We start from the raw sequence: 12,685 nt of genomic DNA, 5'->3' as shown, positions 1-12,685 counted from the left end.
TACAGGATGCCACAGGAGTGCGGTGGTGGGCGGAGAGAAAGGAGAAGTGGGATGGAGGGTTGTCTCGGCCACATGAGAGCTCGTGCGGTCAGGGAGAGGAGCGAGGAGCCGCTGGACTGGTGCGCCCAGCTCCTCCTGCCCCCACATGCCTGGGGCCTGCCGTACATCCCCGTGTGAGGCTGCCACGCCTTCCTGTTCAGGGGTGTTCGGGGTTTTTGTTAGCAGCAACCCTCGTGGACATACTGTGCGTTTTACTTATCACACTGCTTCCTCCCAGCCCCCCACCATGTGCATATACGTGCAGGTCGCTAGGGCAGGGATTGATGTCCATTTCTATTTCTTTATTTGTCTGTTTGTTTATTGATTTATTTACTTATTTAGTGTGGTTCTATTCCCAGTTAGGGCACATGCCTGGATTGCGGGCCAGGTCCCTAAAATAGGGGGCACTTGAGAGGCAACCACACATCAATGTTTCTCTCTCTCTCTCTCTCTCTCTCTCATCACCTCTCTAAAAAATATTTAGTTATTTAATTTTTAGAGAAAGAAATGTCACTTTGTTGTTCCCCCTTTCCACGCATTCATTGGTCGTTTCATGTATGGGCCCTGACTGGGGATCGAACCTGTAACCTTGGCATACCGAGATGACACTCTAACAGACTAAGCTAGCCAGCCGGGGCCTCGTGTCCATTTCTTCGCTGCTGCATTCCCGAGCCAGTGCCTGGGGCAGAGCAGGCGAATCTCTGCTGGACAAATGCGTGTGTTTGCAGGCGCCTGCCTGAGGCTCAGGGAGAGCCCCCCCTTGAGCAGGACATGCCTCCCCCCTTGAGGCGTGCACAGCTAAGTGAAGGTGTCACGGCAACAGAGAAACTTCTGTGGCTTAAAAAAAAAGTTTATTGTACAAAACATTGAGGCTGCAGAAAAACTTAAAAACAAAACAAAACAAAAAAAGCGCAATGCCTATCATTACCCTGCCCATAGACGACCTGAATTAGTCAGCATTTTGGAGGGTTTCTAAAACACAATATTGGAATTAGGCTAAGTTTACCATCTTGAAATCTTCTATTCCCTTGTGGCATTTTAAAAATTAAAAAAAAAAACAAAACAAAACAGTATTAAGCATGCGCTATTCTGCTGCCTAAGGTTTGATAGTGTAGCTCTCTGTCCCTCTGGGGGACCGAGGGTGCAAGGCTGTGGTCAGCACACGGGAGAAATCTCCGGAAAGGTCTCAAACCTGACCCTTGAGCTGAGTCTTAAGGAAGGACTAGGAGTCAGCCAGGTGAGGAAGGGGTGGAGATGGGCCTGGGCAGGCTGTGATTGAGCTGAGGCCTTTAGGAAACAAAGCAGAGAGCCTGGGGGCGGGGCTATGGGAGCTTAAAGTTCAAGTGCAGGGGCAAGGAGTGGCAGGAAATAAAGTGCAAGATAGGCAGGGGATGGGTGGCTTCTGGTGCCCTGTTCAAGGCTCCTGAGACTTTGCCCTGTGTCTGCAGGGGGCCCAGAGGGTGTCAAGCATAACCAGGCTTGTATTCCATGTGACTGAATCCTCCAGTCCCCTCACTGTGGGCAGCCGGGGCCGGGAGGGTGGTGGGGAGTCGAAAAAGAAGGGTTCACCTTTCTTTGCCCCTCCTTCCTCCCTTCTGTCTGGCTCGCCTCTCTTTCCCTTGTCTGGAACTCATTCAGAGGCCTGAAAACGCCACATCCGGGAAGTTCTAGCCCCAAATCCAGAGGCCGCACTGAGTCGGGTCCCAGAGATTTCCCAGCCAGGAAGAAAGGGGAGGGGCTGCAGGCGCCGGGCCCACGTGAAAGGGGACTGCAGCCGCATTGAGAAATGCGTAAAAAACAACAGTGAAGAAAGCAGAACATAGAAATGTACAAAAATATGGAACACTACAGATAAAGGGGGTGTGAAACCCATGAACCTGTGGATAAAAATCAGAATAAAAAGGTTTAAACTAATATAAATAGTCGAATGATTGGATCAAAGAATGCGGGTAGTTTTTAAATTGTTTTGTGAGTCAATAAAATTAAAACTTGAGGTTGAGAAGTAGGAAAGAAAGAGCTGTGCCCTGGAACTCAAACCGGTGTGGGAAGCTGTGCCCGAAGGCGGCGTCTCTCTGCCCCCGCGGGGCCCGGGATCCCAGGGCCCGCCCCTGCGAGTGCGCAGCTGGGAGAATTCCTTCATCGATACTTTACTGATACATAATTCATGGCATTGTCCCACGCATCTGGGGCATTTCACACATTACAAAGCACTTTTCAAGAACAGTTCCTCATTCTCTCTGCACTAGGATTTCTGCAAGGGCAGGCAGATATCCTGCAGCAGGGGACCTGAGGCAGGAAAATATGTGATTTGCTGAAGGTCGCCCGGGGGGCAAGGGGCCTGGTCCGGACTGCGTGACCCTGGAGCTGACCCCATGCCTTCCGTCCCGCACAGGTGGATGAAGCCCCAGAGCCCGTGTACGCGAACGTAGAGAGGCAGCGTCCGCCCACCCCACCCAGCGCCCCCGCGGCTCCCCGCCCCGGCCCGGTGTGGGAGACGCACACGGACGCGGACACCGGGCGGCCCTACTACTACAACCCGGACACGGGCGTGACGACCTGGGAATCGCCTTTCGAGGCCGCCGAAGGCGCCGCCAGCCCGGCCACCTCCCCATCCTCGCTGGGCAGCCGCGAGAGCCTCGAGGCCGAGTGGGGCCAGTACTGGGATGAGGAGAGCCGCAGGGTGTTCTTCTACAACCCGCTGACGGGCGACACGGTCTGGGAGGACGAGCCCGAAGACGAGGACCAGGACGAGCTGAAGATGCAGCCAGGCCTGAGCCCCGGCAGCCCCAAGGACCAGAGGGTGAGGGGCGGGGCCGAGTCTGGGTGGGCGGGGCTCGTCCTTAAGGCCTCTGACCCCGCCTCCTCCCCCCTCCCCCGCAACCCAGGGAACGTGGGGTGGAGGGGCGGGGCCACGCCTGGAGGGGCGGGGCCTGGTCAGTGGTGGGTGGGGCTGGACCTGAGGGCCTCTCTGAGGGTCTACTCCTCCCTCCAGCCTCCCACCCCCGAGGCGGACTACCCTGAGTTACTGACGAGTTACCCCGAGGAGGACTATTCCCCTTCCGGCTCCTTAAGTGAGGCTGGGCCCGCCTCTCCCCTGCCCACGCCCCCTGGCTGGTCTTGCCACGTGAACTCGGAAGGGAAGACGGTCTACACCAACCACTTCACCCAAGAGCAGGTAGGGGCAACGGACGAGTGGGCTCACAGAGCCTCCGGGACATGCCTCCAGCCCTTCCTTCCTCACTCGTTGCTCCCCTTAACACCAATTTGCAGCTCCTGAGTCACCTACATCTGTCCTTCCAGACTCCTTGGGTCTATGCTGGGCTCTGGTTAGGGGGAACCTTTTCCTCCCCTTTCACGGGGCCGGCTGGCAGCCCTGACCCTCCCTCTCCCCACAGTGGGTGAAGCTGGAGGACCAACATGGGAAACCCTACTTCTACAACCCGAACGACGCCTCTGTTCAGTGGGACCTGCCCCAGGTAACCCCCTGGGGAAGGGAGAGTCCTGGGGGGAGAGGAGAGGGTTCTATATGACAGTGTCTTTCTCCCCAGGTCCCAGTGCCCGCCCCTCGAAGCATCCTCAAATCTAGCCAGGACAGTGAGGCCCCAGCCCAGGCCAGCCCTCCTGAGGAGAAAGTAAGGGAAGGGGCATGGAAGCCCGGTAGGACCCCACTGAAGAAATAGGGGGGTTCTGGAGGCGCCGCGGTCTGGAACTGGGCCAGGCATGTCTCCCCCATCGGCCCCAGCACCAGCTTGGGCTGAATGAACCCGGGCCCGGGATGTCCCAAGCCGGGAGTCAGGCCAGGCTGGGAGCTGGGAGGAAATCCCTCCGCCACCAGCAGCAAAGAGGGCTCCGTGGAGACTCGGGCGCAGCCCGTGGTGCACAGCTGGCTGAGGGGGGGACCAGCATCTGCCCCCCAGGGCTCCCCCCCTCAACTGCCTCTTCTTTCCGCTCCTCTCTCTAAGATCAAGACCCTGGACAAGGCGGGCGTGCTGCATCGCACCAAGACAGTGGACAAGGGAAAGCGGGTCCGGTGAGAGTCCGCCCACACCCACGGCAGGGCAGGGCAGGGCAGGGCGGGCCTTGGTGACGACCTTCGCTGAGTACTGCTCCTGTGCCACGTGCCGTTAACCCTCATAGCAACGGTATAAGGGGCCCTGTGTGGGCACTAAGGCTGGAGAGACAAAAGGAATCCACCTCTGAGAGTTGGGTGTCCCAAGCTGTGCTCTTAAGCTCTGCATCCTGCGCCTGGGGACAGGAAGGGGGCCTCAGCGGCCCAGGGCCCAATCCAAGCCCCGCCCCCTCCCCCGCCCCCACCCAGGAAGAAGCACTGGAGCACCTCCTGGACCGTGCTGGAAGGCGGCGTCCTGACGTTCTTCAAGGACTCCAAGTCCTCAACCGCAGTCGGCCTGGTGAGGCCCGGGCCCCCAAGGCAGGGGTCACCCCATCTGCTCCTGACTCCCCCAAGTCTGAGACAGCGGAGCCTGACTGTCCAGGAAGCTGGGCCTTTGGCAGGGGGTGACAATAGCAGATTCACCGCCCACCTGGAGGGAGGGTGGCTCCAGCCTGGCGGGCAGGCAGCTGGGGACGGGGTGCTCTGCTGGCAGGAATGGGGGCTGTGTACCTCTGTCCTGTCCTCTCCCCCGGGGGCAGGCAAAAAGACCAGCCACCCCGCAGGCTCTGTGGTTGGGAAGTCCCAGGATCTCCGAGTCACGGGAATCCCTGGGCCCATATCCCCTAGAGCTGTGTCCCCATCCCGTCGCTGGAGCCAGGGTGCCGAGGCAGCTCTGTCTGAACTGAGGGCCCCCTTGCCTTTCCTTTCCCTCCCACAGAGGCAGCCTTCCAAGGTCTCTACCCCCGAGTACACGGTGGACCTGAGGGGGGCCTCTCTCTCCTGGGCCCCCAAAGACAAGTCCAGCAAGAAGAATGTGCTGGAGGTGAGTTGTGGGGGTGGGGAGACGGAGAGGGGGCTTGCTGAGGGCTTAGGACTCAAACTAGGCAAGCCCCAAGCAGGGGCACCTGGGGAGAGTGGGGGCTGGAATCCTCAGGCTCAAGGCCAAAGGCCTTAGGGATCTGTCACAGCAGCTCTGGCCCCGAGGGCTCTGCAGTTTCCTCTCCAGGGGCTGAGCTCACCAGTCCTTGGCCTGGGAAGGTGATGAGAAGCAGGGGTGCCTGGGGGACGAAACTCCGTCATGGCCAGTAGGCAGCCCTCAGCCCAGCTGCCCTGGCCTGGGATGGACGGGGGCGGGGCTCCAGTGCCCCTGGCTGCTCACTCTGACCGGCTGGGGAGCATGCGCTGGCTGGTTAGAGCTCAGCTCCTTGCTGGACCGTGTTCCCTGAGTTAGCCAGGGCCATGGACACATTTCTCTGTCTCCGCCAGCAAGCAGAGAGGGTCCAGGTGGGGTCCAGGCAAGGACCCTCACAGTGTCACACACTTCACTGTTCTTGTGTCCTTGTCCTTGTCTTGTTTTTATACTCCTTTCACTCTCACGTCCATCCCCAAAAGTTTTGAGACAGCTCACAACAAGAACATATGGTGAGCTGGTGAAACCCTCTGAAAAGGCAGAACCAGGCAGAACCGTCGGAGGAAGGGGTCAACGTGGAGAGGGATTAGGGGCAGATGAAGCACAGGTGCTACGGTTGTTGCTGTTGAAAAAACTTAGCTCCGGGTTTCCTGGTAGCCAAAGCAAAAAGAGAATGGCGGTTAGTTACGTGGCTCTTATTACTCATTGGGGGTGGGGGTGGAGGGAACCCGCCCAGCTTTTGAGGGAAATCGAAGCTTGTTTTCTAACCCTTAGCTCTTGAAAAAAAATTTTAGCGTGCAGCTCCATTCTAGTTTAGTGCGGGACTCTTGGGTCCGCTTCAGGTAGCATTGATGAAAGCTGAGATCACGGCCCTCCTTCTCCGCCCAGAGAAGGTAACTCTGCAAGGAGCTCGAGGGTGTAGCTTTCCGATGACTCACGGAGCTTCGCTGGGTGCGGGGTACCCACGGGGCAGGGTTGGAGAACTGGTTTCCTCTCCCCGGCTGCTCTGATCAGCAGGTCCGGAGGCTTCCGTGGGCTCAGCAGGGCAGGACGCCGCGGTCCCCCGGCAGTGTCCGCCACAGGCGCCGGCTGGAGGAAGGACATCCCTTGTGCCAGGCCCGTTCCTTTTCTGACCCAGGGAGACACCCTCCCACCAGGGCTCTGTAGGTGTCACCTCTCCGGCAGGGGTTTTGATGCCATTTTCAGAGTACACGCTTCTGAGTCGTCCTCTCTGGCAAGGACAGGAAGCAGATGGCACTCTCGGAAGCTGCTCAAGCTGCGGGGAAGGCTGGCTGTCTCGAGTGGAAGTTGGGGAGCCCCCCGATTCCCGGCGGGCGGGTGGCTGTCCTTCCTCCGCTCAGGGGTGGCCTGCAGGCAGCTCAGGGACGTTTCTCAACAGACAGCCCCCCATCCTTCCCTAGCACGGCCAGGTCTCCACGGCAGCTCCGCTCCGTCACCCCAGGGCCTCAGAAAACTCTAATAACAGCCTTCCCAAGGCAGCTCAGCTTGCCTGTCCGTTCAACAGGACGAAGGTTCTGTGGAATACGTTGCTATGTGATTACATAGCTCTGTGTCCTGTATGAAACTTTCCAATGTGAGCTGCTTCTGTTTTGAGACAGCTGCCCCAAACACTGGCTGTTTCAGAGGTGTTGTGAGACCATTCTCTGGGGTGACAGGCCGGGTTCCGTCCGCGTGGACAGTGGGGCTCTGCTAGCCGCCCCCTGAAGGTTCTCTGGTCCGTGTGGGCGTGGGGATGGGGCGGAGCGTGCAGGTCTTCTTTCCTTTATTATTTTTTAATTTATTTTTTAAATATATTTTTAAAGATTTTATGTATTCATTTTTAGAGAGGGAAGGGAGGGAGAGAGAGAGAGAGAGAGAGAGAGAGAAACATCAGTGTGCGGTTGCTGGGGGCCGTGGCCTGCAACCCAGGCACGTGCCCTGACTGGGAATCAAACCTGTGACACTTTGGTTCGCAGCCTGTGCTCAATCCACTGAGCTATGCCAGCCAGGGTATTTTTTAATTGAAAACAATTATTTAAATAGCACAAAGTCTACGTTTTCAAGGTGGGCAGCCAGAACACAGCCCTTTGTGACTCGGGAAGCCACACCCTGTGGTCTGAGGCGGTGTCTGCTGACGCTGGCTCTCCGTGGACCCCAAGGGCAGCATTGCCATGAGCTGCTGAAACCAAACATTCACGTTAGCCTCGCATGCTGGGTCCTCAGATCCGCAGGCTGATGAGAGACCTAGTCTGGCTGCTGGCCGCCTCACCCTGTTCTTCGGAGATTTGTTAGGGGATAAGGCCACTCAATGGCGGACCGCCTGGCTGCCGATCCCTGCTCATTGCTCTGCAGGACAGGATCGTGGCTTTGGGAATCTAGACCCTGGGGTCCGTGAGGGGGACTGTGGCCTGTGCTCAGGGTGGAGCAGCCAGCGGACCCTCGGGGAGGGCCGTGCTCCCTGCAGCTCACGGGCCCCTCCCAACCACGTGCGCCTTGGCTGGGAGTGAGCACGAGTGAGTGGGTTGCCGCCCCGAGCCTGCTGGGCAGAAAGAGCTTTGAGTAGTCACAGAACATTTTCCCCTCAAGCATGTTGTTGTTGTTTTTTGTTTTTATTTTGTTTTTTTTTTAGATTGTTTTATTTATTTTATTTTTAGAGAAGGGGGAAGGAAGGAAGAAAGAGAGGGGGAGAAACATCCATGTGTGGTTGCTTCATGCGTGCCCCCCACCAGGGACCTGTCCTGCAACCCAGGCATGTGCCCTGACTGGGAATCGAACTGGCGAGCCTTTGGTTTGCAGGCCAGCACTCAATCCACTGAGCCACACCAGCCAGGCTTGTTTTTATTTTTATTTTCTTCTTTTTATTGAATCTATTGACGCAACACACTGGTTAACAAAATTATACAAGTTTCAGGCACACCATTCCACGACACATCATCTGTACACTGTTGTGTGTTCATTACCCCAAGTCCAGCCTCCTTCCCCCACCGTTTATCCCCCCTATACCCCCTCCACCTCCCCACCTCCCCTGGCAATTACTCTTCTTGATGAAGCGGGCTGTAAAAGGATGTGTTTCCCAGGGTGGAGAGTGGGACGCTGTCACCTACTGCCTTTAGTGAGCTGGAATACCTTGGCCTGGGATGAGGCCCTTACTGCATTAGCTCTGAGTTCCTGGGGACAGGAACAGACCCGGGGAACCCGAGGTGACTGAGTGACTTGTGTCTCTCCAGCTGCGGAGCCGGGACGGCTCAGAGTACCTGATCCAGCACAACTCAGAGGCCATCATCAGCACCTGGCACAAGGCCATTGCCCAGGGCATCCAGGAACTGGTGAGCGGAGCCTGGGGCCTCCAGGGCTGGTGGGGAGGGCGTGGCCAGTCATCATGCAGGGCAGCTGTGCCCACGGCGGGTGGGGTCCTCTACGCAGGCTCTGGGAGCTCCATGGCACCAGTGGGTAATGCCCCTCCCTGCAGATGAAGCCCCCCCGCCCCACCCCGCCACTTATGGCCAGATGGCAGGAGGGCTGCTGAGGAACCAGCCTCCGGGGTTGGCCTGCTCTCCAGGTGGGGCTGGCTGCATGTCCTGGAGGAATATCCCATTTCAAGGGAGGCGGGAGGAAAAGAAAACACCTGAGAAATAGCTTCAGGTGGGAATGACAGGCAGAAACCAGAAAATAACATGTTAAAGGGTTGAGTGGGAGAGTCTACCAGTTTCCATTGCAGAAGTAGAGATGGGATGGGCCCTGCTGGCAGCTGTGCTCCTGGAAACCACCCCAGGGGGCTTCCCGGCCCCGCCTGCCCTGGGACCCATGATGGGTGCAACCTGTGGCAGGGGTAGTAGTAGTAGTAGTAGTAGCAGCGGGGGGGGGGGGGGCGGGCAGGAGTCCAGATGGGGGAGTCGTTGGCTCAGGCCCCCGCTGGAACTGCAAGCTCAGGCCTGGGAGCCACGGACTGAGCATTGCTCACCTAGTGGAGTGCGTGCAGAGCTGCCGTGGAAAATGCGGGAAACAGGGGCAGGACCTGGGGGATGGGAAGGGCAGAACAGAGTCAGACTGTGTCTCAGCACCTGGAGAGCTCCACGCAGCCAAGGAACGTGAATGCTGTGCGGTTGCCTGGTGGAGGCGAGGGGAGTTCACCTCGTCAAGGGAAGAGTGAACCCTGCGGGGTGGGAGGTCACCAGGCCCACGGCGAGGGCACTTGGGTCCCTCACCCCACCTCAGAAGGACCCGGGCTGGCCCCCCAGGCTCTGCCTCTGAAGCCATGCGATTCTAGTCCGCAGACCTGCCCCCGGAGGAGGAAAGCGAGAACAGCGGCTTGGACTTCGGGTCCAGGGAGCGCCTGGGAAGCTGGCGGGAGGATGAGACGCGGTCGGGAGCAGGTGTGCGTGGGGATGGAGGGGTGGGAGGGCGGAGGGCATCTTTGCGGGGCGGGGGAGGGGGGTGGACGACATGGAGGGGACCTACTGGGCCACCGGGGAGCCCCCGACTGACTCGCCCCCGCATTCCCTGTGGCAGCTGGGCCCGCCCTGAGCCCTGGGGGCCAAGATAGCGACTTGAGCAAGGTCCGGTACAAGCTCCGCAAGTTCCTGCTCAGGCGGCCTACCCTGCAGTCACTGCGGGACAAGGGCTACATCAAAGGTACCGGAGGGGCCGGGAGAGAGCGGGGCGGCGCGGGCGGGCCTGGGGAGGGCGGTGCCGGCTGACGAGCCTCTCCCCCAGACCAGGTGTTCGGCTGCGCGCTGGCCACGCTGTGTGAGCGCGAGCGGAGCCCGGTGCCGCGCTTTGTGCAGCAGTGCATCCGGACGGTCGAGGCCCGCGGTACGTGGGCGGCGTGCTGGGCGGGCACTCCGGGCGCCTGACGGCCTCCTTCCGGGACCCCATGATGGAGACCCCGGGGTGGGCACAAGGTGGAGAGGAAAAGACCGGGGGCTCCCGAGTGGGAATCGTAGCACGGACTTTGGCCCCATACGACCAAAGCCGGGCTCAGCGCCTCCCTTTCCTCAGGGCTGGACATCGACGGGCTGTACCGCATCAGTGGGAACCTGGCGACTATCCAGAAGCTGCGTTACAGGGTGGACCACGGTGAGGACTGTCCCCGGGCCCCGCTCCAGGCCCTGAAGGCGTGAAGGGGTGTTGACCTCCTCTTCCTCCCTCCCCCCCTTGCCGCAGACGAGCGTCTGGACCTGGACGACGGACGCTGGGAGGACGTTCACGTCATCACCGGCGCCCTGAAGCTCTTCTTTCGAGAGCTGCCCGAGCCCCTCTTCCCGTTCTCGCACTTCCCCCAGTTCATCGCGGCCATCAGTGAGTGCCCGGGAAGGCAGGGTGGGTGGGTGGGCGGGCAGGAGTGCAGCGGCCTGCCTCGGGCAGGACCCACGCGCACCCTGGGAGTCGGCCCCATCCGTGCCCCTCGCCGAGCCGACTCTCCCCTTCCCCACCCAGAGCTGCAGGACCAGGCCAAGCGCAGCCGCTGTGTGCGTGACCTGGTGCGCTCGCTGCCCGCCCCCAACCACGACACGCTGCGACTCCTCTTCCAGCATCTGTGCCGGTGAGTGCGCAGGCGCGCGGCGGGAATGGGGAGGCAGGCACTGGCGGGAACCCCTGCCCCACCCCCACCACCACCACCACCAGGCTCCCGCAGCTCAGAGCCCTGACTCCGCTCCACCCCACCCCACCCCACCCCCACCCCCGCTGCAGGGTGATCGAGCACGGAGAAGAGAACCGCATGTCGGTGCAGAGCGTGGCCATAGTCTTCGGGCCCACGTTGCTGCGGCCGGAGACGGAGGAAGCCAGCATGCCCATGACCATGGTGTTCCAGAACCAGGTGGTGGAACTCATCCTGCAGCAGTGCTCAGATATCTTCCCACCGCACTGACCCCGCGGCGGGCCCTGCGGGCCTGGGACTGGGCGTGGCCACGGCGGCCCTGCCACGCGGTTGGACATTTCTGAGACCTTCAGCCTCCCGTCGGTCCACAGGCCGCTGGGGATTCTGCACCCCTCGGCTCTGAGGGTATGGCGACCCTGGGTGGGAAGTTCACAAAATGTGATTTTTTTCCCCCTTACCGCTCCTGTGTTGGGGTTAGTTGGGTTCTGATCTTTATTACAGCGCCACCTACTGTGCGTGTGCGGGAATGCGGGGGTGATGGCTGTTTTCTGGGATGGCCCAAGCCCCATGCTGGGAAGAGGCATTTGGGTGAGGGGCTTCCTGGCTTCCTCGGGCTTGAGGCCTTAACAGGGACCCTGTGGACTGGCACTGTGCCCAGCGGACCTCCCGCACGGGCGTCGAACCTGCTTCCCGCGGGCCCCACGGATGAGCTCCGGCCCAGCCCTCCCCCTGGCTGCCTGTGGACCCTTTTCATTTGCTTTCCTGTTTGGGGTTCTGGGAAGCCGCCTTCTTTGACCCACTTGCGTCCCGTGCAAGGGCTCTTCCCATTCACTAAATGTGTGCCCGGCACCCACCACCTGACACGCACCAGTTCCACACAAAAGCCCGTTTTGCAGATGAGAAAACCGAGGCTTGCAGAGGCAAAGTGACGAACTTGTTCAGGGTCCGGCAGGCGATCTGACTCCCATCTCAGGCTCCTCTGACAGCAGAGCACAGTCCGGTGTTAGGGTAAAACCGATCCTATTAGCTCCCCCCCCAACCACAGCATGGGCTTATGGGTAAAGCAAAAGAAAGGGAGCTGGGTGGGTTCCCCCTGAGCCTGGGGAGGTACCTGAAGGCGAAGAGGAAACCTACCCAGCTGTTCTTCCTTGGGTGGGGGGTGGGAATTGCACCAGCTGAAGCCCTGGCCCCTTTCAGTACCTGCTGTCAGGTAGGCCCACCTGGTGCTCACCTTGTGATGTGAGCTGGGAGGGGCCTGCGGGGTGGGGGGAAGGAGCACGGAACTTCCGTAAAGGAAGCGTGGACCCCGGGGTCAGCAGCCCGCCTTCCCTCATACACAAACCTCCTCTGTTTACGGGCCTCCGCCCCCCGGCCCCGCCCACCCTGTTCATTTCTTCAACCAGCAATAATACTTCCTATTTATTGACACTTGCGCCGCGCCAAGCGTCTTACTTGGATGATCCCGTTTGTCTCTCACAGCCAATATTTATTATCTGCTCTTCTGCGCCAGGCACTGTGCTCTGGGGCCAGGGGACTGCACGGTGCCTCCCCGATGGGGTGCAGGGTCCGGGGGGTGAGGCTGGCCCAAGTCCACCCCGAATGCCAGTGGGGCCTGGGCAAAGTTACAAGTGGAGGCCACATACGTTGAAATACTGTAAAGTTATAAATCAAGATAACAACTGTTCAATAAAATATGTTCCATTCTCCTACTTTGACGAATATACTTTCTTTTAAAAAAAAAGATTATTTGTTTTTAGAGAAAGGGGGAGGGAAGGAGAAAAACAGGGAGAGAAATGGAAATGTATGGTTGCTTCTCTAGCGCCCCCTACTGGTGGCCTGGCCAGCATCCCAGGTACGTGCCCTGACTGGGAATTGAACTGGCAACCCTTTGGTTTGCAGGCTGGCACTCAATCCACTGAGCCACACCAGCCAGGGTGACAACTATACTTTCATACTGACCTGGAAGGCCAGGTTCTAATGCAAACTTCAGGTCATCCAAGTTCCAAGCCCGAACACGGTGGCATGA

The 12,685-nt window shown here is 59.3% G+C and overlaps 1 protein-coding gene across 4 annotated transcripts in view; it reads left to right on the top strand.

Moving 5' to 3' along the window:
- The window catches only part of ARHGAP27 (Rho GTPase activating protein 27), a 34,397-nt gene extending 22,029 nt beyond the window's left edge, over positions 1-12,368 (top strand). For all 4 annotated transcript variants that reach the window (XM_036034051.1, XM_036034052.1, XM_036034054.1 and 1 more), the window contains 15 exons: positions 2,432-2,839; positions 3,032-3,214; positions 3,435-3,515; positions 3,588-3,671; positions 4,002-4,069; positions 4,358-4,448; positions 4,869-4,973; positions 8,288-8,386; positions 9,328-9,433; positions 9,570-9,692; positions 9,774-9,872; positions 10,059-10,136; positions 10,224-10,358; positions 10,497-10,602; positions 10,752-12,368. In XM_036034051.1, the coding sequence (XP_035889944.1) occupies positions 2,432-2,839; positions 3,032-3,214; positions 3,435-3,515; positions 3,588-3,671; positions 4,002-4,069; positions 4,358-4,448; positions 4,869-4,973; positions 8,288-8,386; positions 9,328-9,433; positions 9,570-9,692; positions 9,774-9,872; positions 10,059-10,136; positions 10,224-10,358; positions 10,497-10,602; positions 10,752-10,929 (1,944 nt within the window). In that variant the 3' untranslated portion in view covers positions 10,930-12,368. The remainder of the gene's footprint in view (positions 1-2,431; positions 2,840-3,031; positions 3,215-3,434; positions 3,516-3,587; positions 3,672-4,001; positions 4,070-4,357; positions 4,449-4,868; positions 4,974-8,287; positions 8,387-9,327; positions 9,434-9,569; positions 9,693-9,773; positions 9,873-10,058; positions 10,137-10,223; positions 10,359-10,496; positions 10,603-10,751) is intronic.
- Positions 12,369-12,685: the final 317 nt, after the last annotated feature.

This window comes from Phyllostomus discolor, chromosome 8 (genome assembly GCF_004126475.2).
Source record: "Phyllostomus discolor isolate MPI-MPIP mPhyDis1 chromosome 8, mPhyDis1.pri.v3, whole genome shotgun sequence".
NCBI lineage: Eukaryota > Metazoa > Chordata > Mammalia > Chiroptera > Phyllostomidae > Phyllostomus > Phyllostomus discolor.
The sequence above is the reverse complement of the archived record's forward strand: the minus strand, read 5'-3'. Positions and strand labels throughout refer to the sequence as shown.